At 34.5% G+C, this 10,774-nt stretch overlaps 2 protein-coding genes across 2 annotated transcripts in view; one reads left to right on the forward strand and one right to left on the reverse strand.

Annotated features, from left to right (window-relative positions):
- Positions 1-946: 946 nt before the first annotated feature.
- Positions 947-5,128, forward strand: LOC129433479 (cysteine-rich motor neuron 1 protein). Its single transcript, XM_055192136.2, has 4 exons — positions 947-2,071; positions 3,076-3,163; positions 4,245-4,443; positions 4,529-5,128. The coding sequence occupies exons 1-4, from the start codon at positions 1,726-1,728 to the stop codon at positions 4,586-4,588; spliced, it is 693 nt and encodes a 230-aa protein (XP_055048111.1). The 5' UTR covers positions 947-1,725; the 3' UTR covers positions 4,589-5,128.
- Positions 5,129-7,376: 2,248 nt separating this feature from the next.
- The window catches only part of parp16 (poly (ADP-ribose) polymerase family, member 16), a 7,683-nt gene continuing 4,285 nt past the window's right edge, over positions 7,377-10,774 (reverse strand). The window contains exons 5-7 of the mRNA XM_055193324.2: positions 10,673-10,774; positions 9,864-10,008; positions 7,377-8,328 (exon numbers count right to left, since the gene is read on the reverse strand). The exon at positions 10,673-10,774 is cut by the window's right edge and continues 70 nt beyond it. Of these exons, the coding sequence (XP_055049299.2) occupies positions 8,193-8,328; positions 9,864-10,008; positions 10,673-10,774 (383 nt within the window). The 3' untranslated portion in view covers positions 7,377-8,192. The remainder of the gene's footprint in view (positions 8,329-9,863; positions 10,009-10,672) is intronic.

Consider the following 10,774-nt stretch of genomic DNA (forward strand, 5'->3'; position numbering starts at 1 on the left):
TAAAAAAATTCTGGGTTAACCCAACAGCTGGGTTCAAATTTTGTAAATTTAGTGTTAATTTGCTGTACTTTTAAGTTTTTCGACACTGTAAAACCAAATGTTGTATTAACCTCAACAATCAAGTTAACATCCCTTGATGTTTGGTACTTAAACTTAACCCCTTAAGGGGCGCAAATATCCTTTGAGAGGGGGGGAAATGTGATATACACCTACAAATTAATATAACACTGGCATTTTTGGTCTTGATTTAAAGAAGACACTTTGGGGGTTTTCTCGGAAGTGTCAGCAGGTGAAAATATCAAATAAATAAATTGTTATAGCAGTTTAATAAATAAAAATAATTCCATAACATTAATTTTATAAATAAAATTATGAACATTTAAATATTTGACAAAAGTAATAATGCAAACGTGAAGCCATAAGTCTCAAATAGTCCTGATCCAATTTTCAAGTTAAAATCACAAAAAATTAGGTTTGTGTCACACTTGTAGTTGTTTTACCAACAACGGCCACTAGGTGTCAAACGGTTTGCTGCATACTCTTGTCACAAGTTAATAAATCACAGTCACTGCATTATAACTGCAAAAAGGTTCTTAAATATGGAAACTACATTCTTAGAGCTTTTCAACATTAAATAGTTTGTCAACATTTTTGAAGATTTATAATATAATACAGTATTATTAATATATAATAATTAATATGCATTTCTATGGGGGGATCATGTAACAAAAACCGGTCATTACTTTATTTCTTTATTTACATCTATCCTCAGATGACTTTGAAATATGAAAACTACATTCTGAGAGCTTTCTAGTGATATATAGTTTGTCATGATATTTTTAGGTTTAGAGTAGGGGTTTAGTGTTGTTATTATTATGTAAAAACAAATTTGGCCTACTTGTGGCCTCGTGACATTTTAGAAACGTCATAATTATCCCAAAATGGTGATGAAATATGAAAACTATACACTTAGAGTTTTCAACAATATATAGTTTGTCAAGATTGTTTAGGTTTAGAACAGGGTATTAGTGCTATACAAAAAACAAATTGATTTCACCAATAAATTACAACCCTACATGTTGGGTTCTTCCCTTTTGGACCCAATGCTGGCAGCATTTTTTTTTTTTAATAACCCAGAACTAAGATTTTAAAAGGCAATGCCTCTTCCACCGAGCTATTGTTACACTAATATTGTGCAGTCTAGGGTAGAAATGCATCCAGGGCCTTTTATGCACCTTGCAACTGTACTGACATTTATCCAGATGAAAAGCGGTAGTTTATTGCAACCACACCACCTTCTAACAAAACTCGCACACAAACGTCTTCTCAGATAACCTGCCAATGTCATAATCTTGTCCTTGTTGCTTGTGGCCGATTATCTTGATCACACCCAGAATTGCCACCCCCCCCCTTTGGTCACGTGACCCATCCACAAAGGGTCCAGTCATTTCCCACTTATCTAAAAGTGTTCAAAAGAAAAAAAATCAGTTTTAAGACAAAAAGAAAACAAGAGAGATTGTAAAGATAAGACTTGAGGGATAATTAACAGCTAATTCAGACTTGACCAACGCATACTGTCATACCCCATCATTCATTGGTTGTCAGAAAGGGAGGAGGTACATCTGTATGAGGTTATACGTTTGATGTGCGTGGTCTTATACCCGAGGACCGTTATATAAACGATGTGCTTCAAAGCAACCTTTCACAGTACTTTTGAGCGCAATAATGAGTCCATGCATCTTCTCAATTTTGGTCATTTTGTGGCCAGTTATGGCTGTGAAGATGGCCAGCTTGGAGAGCGTTCGTCCTGGACCACAGGTGCTCCAGGCCTTACACTGTCCATCTTGTGAACGCATTCATTGCTCTCCTCGTAAAGCGCTGAAGCTCCAGTGTGGAGGTGGCATCACCACTGGGATTTGTGGTTGTTGCCCAGCCTGTGCCAAACTTGAAGGAGAAACCTGCGGAGGGACGTGGGACTATCTGGGAAAATGCGACGAAGGTCTGGTGTGCGTTTTCCAAGAAGGTGAAGAGGGCAAACCAGAAGTGGAACGCAAGGGAACCTGCAAATCAGGTACCTGTCTGATCTACAATATTACAAAAACCTGAAGGTGTGAATTGTGCATGCACAATAACTTGCACCTTCCTATGGATTTACGGCATTAGTACATGTTTGTATTGTTGGCTCGTATCAAGGTTGATCTCATTTATGAACTGTGAAAAGAGATATGGCTCTCAAGGATCCCTTTGATGTTTCTCATAAAACTAGAGCTCTGATTGTCTTTATCAAGATGATGATGAAATCCACAACCTTTTCTATAGAAACTACATCCATATTTTATGGGTTTCCATTGAATTTATAGTCTGGTTTGACCTACAAATCTATATTTTTTCCTGAAAATGTGATTAGGTTTCTCTGATATTAAACAAAATGCTGGGTTGCTTAAAATTGGTTTGATAAAATATGGACATTTAAGTAAATTTGCATTTGGCAGACACTTTTATCTAAAGTGACTTACATTTTATTAGTATGTGTCAGGGAAAACATGGTCAAAATGTGTACCCAAGCTGTCACTGGGTCTGTGCCCTTTCAAAAAGTACACCTTTGTACATATTAGTACCCTTATACACTGCAAAAAATGATTTCTAGTTTTTAGGCCAAAAATATCAAATTATGTGCATAAAACAAGCAAAAAAATCTGCCAATGGGGTTAGCAAAAAAATCTTAAACATTTTTCTTAAAAACTAAATTCAAGAAAAAATTGCTTACCCCATTGGCAGATTTTTCTTGAAAATAATTGTTTGCAGTGTACTGGTACCAAATGTATACATATCTGTACCTAATGGCACATCTTAGGAGTTTTTTAAAAGGTATTGCCCCATAAACAGCTGGGGTACATATTTTGACAATTTTTTGGGTATACCAACCCAAGTTTTTTATCAGTTGAGCTACAGGAACACAAGTAAAGTTAATCTATGCCGAGTTGTTGGGACAAATCTGGACATTTGGGTTAATTCCTCTCAATGGTTAGGTTTGTCCACATTTAATGAACATCTGTTTTTTTTTTGTCCAAACAGTGCTTGAAGTTCTCAATACGAATTCTTGTCGACCCGACTGCACATGGGAATACTGCCAGGCGAACCCCAATGAGATCTGCTCTGCAAGGTAACTGCTTTAAGGATTTCTCCATATCTGCTCTTTGCCTTGAATTGAAAGCTAAGTTTGTTTGGAAACTTCATCCTCACTTCCAGGGGCGTCGTGCACCATTTTTTTAAAGGGGGCACAGTGTGCACAGCTCACAGAAATTTGTGCATACACAGATATCAAACGAAATAGAGCTTTCAGTCTTTTCCATGGCACTTAACAATCTGAACACCCCTGCTTTCAAAACCTCCAAAATAAAAGTGACTAACTTTCATATCAAATACTATTCAATAGGAATAATGACATATTGGTATCATATTTACATCTGAAACGGCATGTTTTAATAAATTACTTGTTTAATTGAGTAATTAATGCATTTTGCACAACAACTACATTATCCTATCAAAATAATGTTATTTTAAATCCATAAAGTTTATAAAGAAAGAAAATGACATAGCTATAGCCACGTGATTGATTTTAATGTTCAATAATGATTAAAAAATATTTGTAGATAAAATTATTAGAGGAACGCATTTTACCTCATGCGATTCCGCGCCCCCGTGAACTCTGGCGAACTTTGGCGTTGTACCAAGAAGATGAATCTAGAAATCTACTAATATAACGTCGAGACTGTCACATTTTAAACCATACATTTTCTACACAAAGGAGGTTAACTGCACATTACCGTACTGGGGTTTTTTGTACTGTTGTGAGCGTTTCTTACACGTTTTAATTCCTCAGATAGCAAAATGAAGCAGCCAGAGCCCGTGAGCGCGCCCAGACGTTGATGACGTCTGCGACTGCGCTGTCTGAAGCGCCTGCCGCCAGAATAAAGTAATGTAACACGATAAAAACGGTCAAAATCTCCTAAAAGTGACAAGGATGCAGCACAGAATTGATAATATTGTGGATATCAAACAGATTAAAAGTCAAATAACAAATTAATGGACGCCTCTTTGATTTTGAGGTTGCATGCAAAATCCATTTTGCTTAAAAAAAAAACAAGGGTCACGTGCCCCCTCAGTTTGAATGGGCATGGCGCCTCTGCTCACTTCTATTCCAATGTCATTTTCAAGCAACCTGACGTATTTAAACCTTGCAGGTCCGTGTCAATGGAAAAGCGTGAATGCGGAGGTTACTGCCAGCACACGACGTGCTCCAGCTGTCTGATTCTCAGACCTCCGTCATGTCCTCAGTCCTGTTCCCCAACAGATCACGTCTGTCTCCATCGCTTCGGAAGATGTGTACGCGGTCACCTGGCTGAGGAGAAACACCCTTCAATCTGCCACCAGAATCTACAGGTGACATTTCTTTTATAATATAAATCCTATTCTTTGTTGTGCATCTTTTACAATAGTTGTGATTGTGTTACTTTTCTTTTAATAGAGTGAATCTGAGGGATTCTTTGTGTGTTTGGCACCTGCCTGTCCAAAAACAGCCAACTGACTTTGTACGTGTTGAGAAACTCAAGATAATGTGATCCAGTCGTAAAATGTAGCATTAAAGGCAGCTGTTTGTTTTAATACATTTTAATCATCATTACTAAAAAAAATTTAAACGTTTTTTAAATAAATGTTTCTTATACATGTTATGCAATTATACATTTGTAAAGCTTTTGTAAATTTTGTTTATAAAATACAAAGTGATGTCTATCTTTGAACAACTGACATATTCGCTCTTTCTTCAAATGTTTTATTAAAGATGCATTAGTTTTATCTGTAGCCTATGTTCAAATTATAAACTGATCAGCTTTGAGAAGAATTGGCTTGACAAAAAAGTGTTACGTTTATAAAGACATTTGTGCTCAGGATGACAACAAACTTTTTCCACAAAAGAGGTTCGACATTTTTTTTGTCAAACTTGCATCTGAGCTCCTCATATATATTAGCCTAATAACAGATAAAATTGTAGTCATGCTAGATTACTTGTGAGTTTTTTTTTTATGCATTTCTTTGTATATTTGAATAAAACCAAGATTCCCTGAAACACAGTGGTTTGCATTTATGTCCAATAAATACCTTAACTCATTCCCTGCCAGGCTTTTTTTGAAAATTTGCTCGCCAGCATTTTTTGTGATTTTCACAAGTTTCAAAAAAGACCTTCCAGGAAAATGTTCTTCTAAAAATATATAAACATACAAATATATCAAATGAAAGAACAGACCCCCTGCTTTCAAACAATCAATAAATAAAACAGGAAAAAACTTTCATCCTATCTATATTTTGTTCTATGCTTATAAACTCTTAAATATGGGTATTTTTCTGAAAAAAATAAACTTTTTAGCAAAAAGCTGTAATAATTGCATTTTTGTGAAGGAATTTTTTTAGTGATCAGATTCAGAATGATTATTAAAACATACACATAGTTTAAAATTAGTAAATAAGTTTATTGCTTCAGTTTTTTTAATAAATTGGCTAGGTGGACAATCGTTGTATTACAGAATAACATAAAAACTCATCAGGAACATGTTTTTTCATGCAAATGTTTTCTCTTAATTGACAAGATAACTCGTCAATGGCGGGGAAAGAGTTACACTGCAAAAAATGACCTTCTTACTTAGTATTTTTTGTCTTGTTTTCAGTAAAAATATAAAAAAATTCTTAAATTAAAATGTATTTTCTTGTTGAGCTAAATGACCTGAAAATAGGTCTAGTTTTTAGACACAAAATAAAAACTTTAACTAAATTTGTGCTTAAAACAAGCAAAAAAAATCTGCCAATGGAATAAAGATTTTTTTCTTGAATTAAGTGTTTATAAAAAATGTAAACTTATATCAAGAATTTTTTTTCTTATTCCAAGTTTTTATTTTGTGTCTAAAAACTAGACCTATTTTCCTAGGTCATTTAGCTCAACAAGAAAAAACTTAATTAATTTAAGAATTTTTAGATAAAACAAGACAAAAGTAAGAAAGTGATATTTTGCAGTGTAAAAGTGTACACTGCAAAAAATTATTTTCAAGGAAAAAAATCTTAGTTTTTTTGTCTTGTTTTCAGTGGAATATCTACAGATTCTTAAATTTGGATGCTTTTTCTTGATGAGCAAAACGACGTAAGAAAATAAGTTTAGTTTTTAGACCAAAAAGATCAAATTTAAGTGATTTTGTGCATAAAACAAGGAAAAAATCTGCCAATGGGGTAAATAAAAAATCTTGAACATTTTTTCTTAAACACTAAATTATAGAAAAATTAGCTTACCCCATTGGCAGATTTTTTTTCTCGTTTTATGCAACAAATCACTTAAATTGGATATTTTTGGTCTAAAAACTAGACTGATTTTCTTTGGTCATTTTGCTCATCAAGAAAAAGCATCTTCATTTAGGAATTTTTAGATATTTTTACTGAAAACAAGTAATATTTTTTTAAAAACAAGAATTTTTTTCTTGAAAATCATTTTTTGCAGTGTGTTTTGTATATTTGGTACTTTACACCTCATACTTTGATGATTTAATCAAATCTGAGGGGGCATTCATAGCAAATATTGTACAAATTGTCACTCCGCCACACATAACTATGTCCACTGCTGAACTTTTTACAAATATTATGATTATTATCACATTATGATACTAAAACTGCATTCCCAGGTCAATAACGTTTATATTTTTAACCATAATTAATCGTTTGCCTAAATAAAAATACAATTGTCATATTTGACATATATGTATTATTTTACAACAATATTTTGTTGAGAATTTTTGATATGAGATCATTGACTACTCAAAGGAACTAATCGAAATGCAGAAATGGGAAAAAAAAAGACAACAAGAGTCTTTTGTTCCTTAATTTGTTACTTAATAATGCGTTTATGAGTCTATAATCAGATATTCATCTAAGAGCCCACTTTAAAAAAGCTCAACTAAAAATGAGCATTTAAAATCCTTGTTAATCTTAGTTACACACAATTGTATATTGTTCATTCATTGTGCATCAACTAATGTTAACAGATACAAAGTATTTTCTGTATTGTAGTAACATTAGAATAAATAACTGTTCTAGTCGTGTATGTTAACTGTGTTAGCAAATAGAAGCTTATCGTAAAGCGTTCCCCATTTTTTTACTTGTAAAACTTGAGTAATCCACAAGCACACAAACAAGGCGGCGTTTCTTAAGATAAAAACATGCCGCTTTTCTTATCAGTCGTATATTACTGCTGTTGTCATTGATAAAAACAATGGACAGACAAAACGTTGAGTGTGCCAGAAGCCATAAACCAAGAGAACAGACTGTTCACTAATATATTCAATTTTTTTGCACTCTTTTAATGTCTGAGTGCAATGTTTTTATTTAGTTACATTAATAATTTTACCATTCAGATCTGAATTATACAACTCCTACATGAGATACATTTGTATATCTTACTAATGACTAACCACACTGACATGGTGCTTTTGCATAGTTAAATTGATCTACAGTAGATACACTGTCAGAAAAAAATGGTCCCTAGCTGTACCCTTTCAAGAAGTACACCTTTGTGCCTAAATATGGTATTAGTACCTCAAAGGTACGTATTGGTACCAAATATTTTTAAATAAATGGTAAGACCTTTTTAAAGGATACTGCCCCAGTGACAGCTTGGGACCATATTTCACCCAACCAAATATATAAAAACATTTTACAGGCACAAATCTCCCTTTAACATTTTTCTGAAATGAATTAATTTAAGCAGTACATTTTTACAGTTTTGTACCCAAAACTACAGAAAAGTTTTCTAAAGACAGCATAATTTTGTTATAACCAATGCACTGAATCCATCATTCCAACACATTACACCATATCTTTTATTTTTATAGACTACATACTATTATGTAACGTTGGTGCTTGGTTGCATCTCCACATTGATAGAAAGCTAACATCGGTGCGGTTATACCTATGGAAGATGCACACTGTCTACTGGAAAAAAAGAGATAGCTGAACTGATAACCGTATAGAAATTAATTGATAAAGGGAGGAACGCATTGCTTATCCACATAAAACAGTTCCTGAGTCTTTGTCTCTTTCATGGTGTATACAAGGCACTTTGGGGAAGAGCGTTTATGTGATGTAATCGTTCCGGGTCATCGGAACATTTTGTGCCAGAAAGACTGGAACGCAGTTGAGTTGAAGGCACCGATGAATATAAGGAGCAGGAGATACAGACCCATCATTATAGCAAAATGATGTCTCACGAGCCATGATGTCCCTCGCGAATGCCTATAATAATCAAATCAGAGTATCACACTAAGTTACTTTCATCTGGTGCATTTCAAAAAATAAAGTAAAATTAGTCATTTCTTTCACTAGCATGCTGCTAGCAACACCACTGTCATGAGTTCAATTCAGATGGAATGCTCGGACTCGGACTAATAAAATGTATATTCCCCAAGTAAATACAAAAATGATCACTGTTTTCAAACAGTTTTTTTTAAAGGGGACAGATAATTTATTATAGCATGTTAAAATCCCCACTTTGTAGGTGTGAGTAAAAATGTGCCATTTTTGGGTGATCTCTGCACTAAATGACAGTGCTGTGGTTGCATAGTGCAGATTAAGGGGCGGTATTATCCCCTTCTGACATCACAGTTGGGGCCAAATTTCAATTACTTTTTTCACATGTTTGCAGAGAATGGTTTACCAAAACTAAGTTACTGGGTTGATCTTTTTCACATTTTCGAGGTTGATAGAAGCACTGGAGACCCAATTATAGCACTTAAACATGGAAAAAGTCAGATTTTCATGATATGTCCCCTTAAAGCATTCCCCCGACTGCCATTGGTTGGACAAACAGAAACTCTCAGACAAAACTGATGTAATTAGATGAGCCAATCAACCTATGAATGCTTAACTTATAGACGACTCTGCATATTAAAAGAATAGTCTACTCATTTTCAATATTAAAATATGTTATTACCTTAACTAAGAATTGTTGATACATCCCTCTATCATCTGTGTGCGTGCACGTAAGCGCTGAAGCGCGCTGCGACGCTTCGATAGCATTTAGCTTAGCCCCATTCATTCAATTGTACCATTTAGAGATAAAGTTAGAAGTGACCAAACACATCAACGTTTTTCCTATTTAAGACGAGTAGTTATACGAGCAAGTTTGGTGGTACAAAATAAAACGTAGTGCTTTTCTCAGCGGATTTAAAAGAGGAACTATATTTTATGGCGTAATAGCACTTTTGGGAGTACTTCGACTCGCCTGAAGAGTCCGCTCCCCTTCTCACTCTCATAATGGGTGAGGGAGGGTGTTACTGCGCCGAGTCGAAGTACTCCCAAAAGTGCTATTACGCCATAAAATATAGTTCCTCTTTTAAATCCGCTTAGAAAAGCGCTACGTTTTATTTTGTACCACCAAACTTGCTCGTATAACTACTCGTCTTAAATAGGAAAAACGTTGATGTGTTTGGTCACTTCTAACTTTATCTCTAAATGGTACAATTGAATGAATGGGGCTAAGCTAAATGCTATCGAAGCGTCGCAGCGCGCTCCAGCGCTTACGTGCACGCACACAGATGATAGAGGGATGTATCAACAATTCTTAGTTAAAGTAATAACATATTTTAATATTGAAAATGAGTAGACTATTCCTTTAAGCTGGGTCAAGAGAAAATATTTCAAATGTAGAAATAACATCATTAGGTCCACAGAAATACTAAATAATATCATTATGTAAATAATCAATGACATCACTTGAAGTACAATAAGAGTCTTGCTGAATAGGCACGCTGTCATAATAAAGGTCTCACCGTGATCTACTGCGTCGCTGAGAGTACACCAGCAGATATTTTACTCTCAAAAGCTCATTGTTGGTTACCACAAAGTACTTCTCGGGTACCTCGCCTCCTTCACTGTTCCTGGCCCTAAGACGCTTGCGGTCAAAGCTCTCGGAGTCTGAAACAAATGAGGACATTTATTAATATATTAAATATTTAAATAAAATCAGGTAATGTGACAACCGATCAGCAGACTACAGTTTACAACATTTGCATAGCATACTAAAATATGGCTTGTAGCTTATATACTGCAGCAGTAGTAATGTATTGTTGCATACTATATAAACTAGAGATGCACCAATATATCGGTCAATATAAGCCGATAGTCATGGCAGATATATCCTGTCAATCACAAGAAAACAAGAAAATGCAATAAATTTGAGCTATGTGGATAGAAAATGTAAAGAAACATAGTTTAATGTTCAATATTAATGGTAATTATATGAATGAATAACATTTAAGTTAATGCAAGTTAATATAATCATCAAACTATCTGCATCGGTATCGGACGATATCTCTCTGAATAATCGGCTATCGGTATTGATTATTTTTTTATATTGGTGCATCTTTATATAAACCATTCTACACACTTTTTTGCAAAAGACTACACAGTCTGTAGTATATACTACAGTACCCTATAAGTAAAGTAGCAGACTGGAATGTCATTCAAGAAAGTAATGGATCCAAAATCTATACATTTCAGAAAGTTTAGATGTCAATTCAGGTTACAAGGAAACAATAATAACGTCTAAAGACCATTCGTAAGCAAGTATGCACATTACCTTTATTTTTCACCTGACACTTCACATCTGGATGATCGATGATTTCACACAAGGCGATGCAGCTGAGCAACGGGCCGAGGATGCTTTCCCTCCATCCATTAC

The sequence above is a fragment of the Misgurnus anguillicaudatus genome, chromosome 6, assembly GCF_027580225.2.
Source record: "Misgurnus anguillicaudatus chromosome 6, ASM2758022v2, whole genome shotgun sequence".
Classification (NCBI taxonomy): domain Eukaryota; kingdom Metazoa; phylum Chordata; class Actinopteri; order Cypriniformes; family Cobitidae; genus Misgurnus; species Misgurnus anguillicaudatus.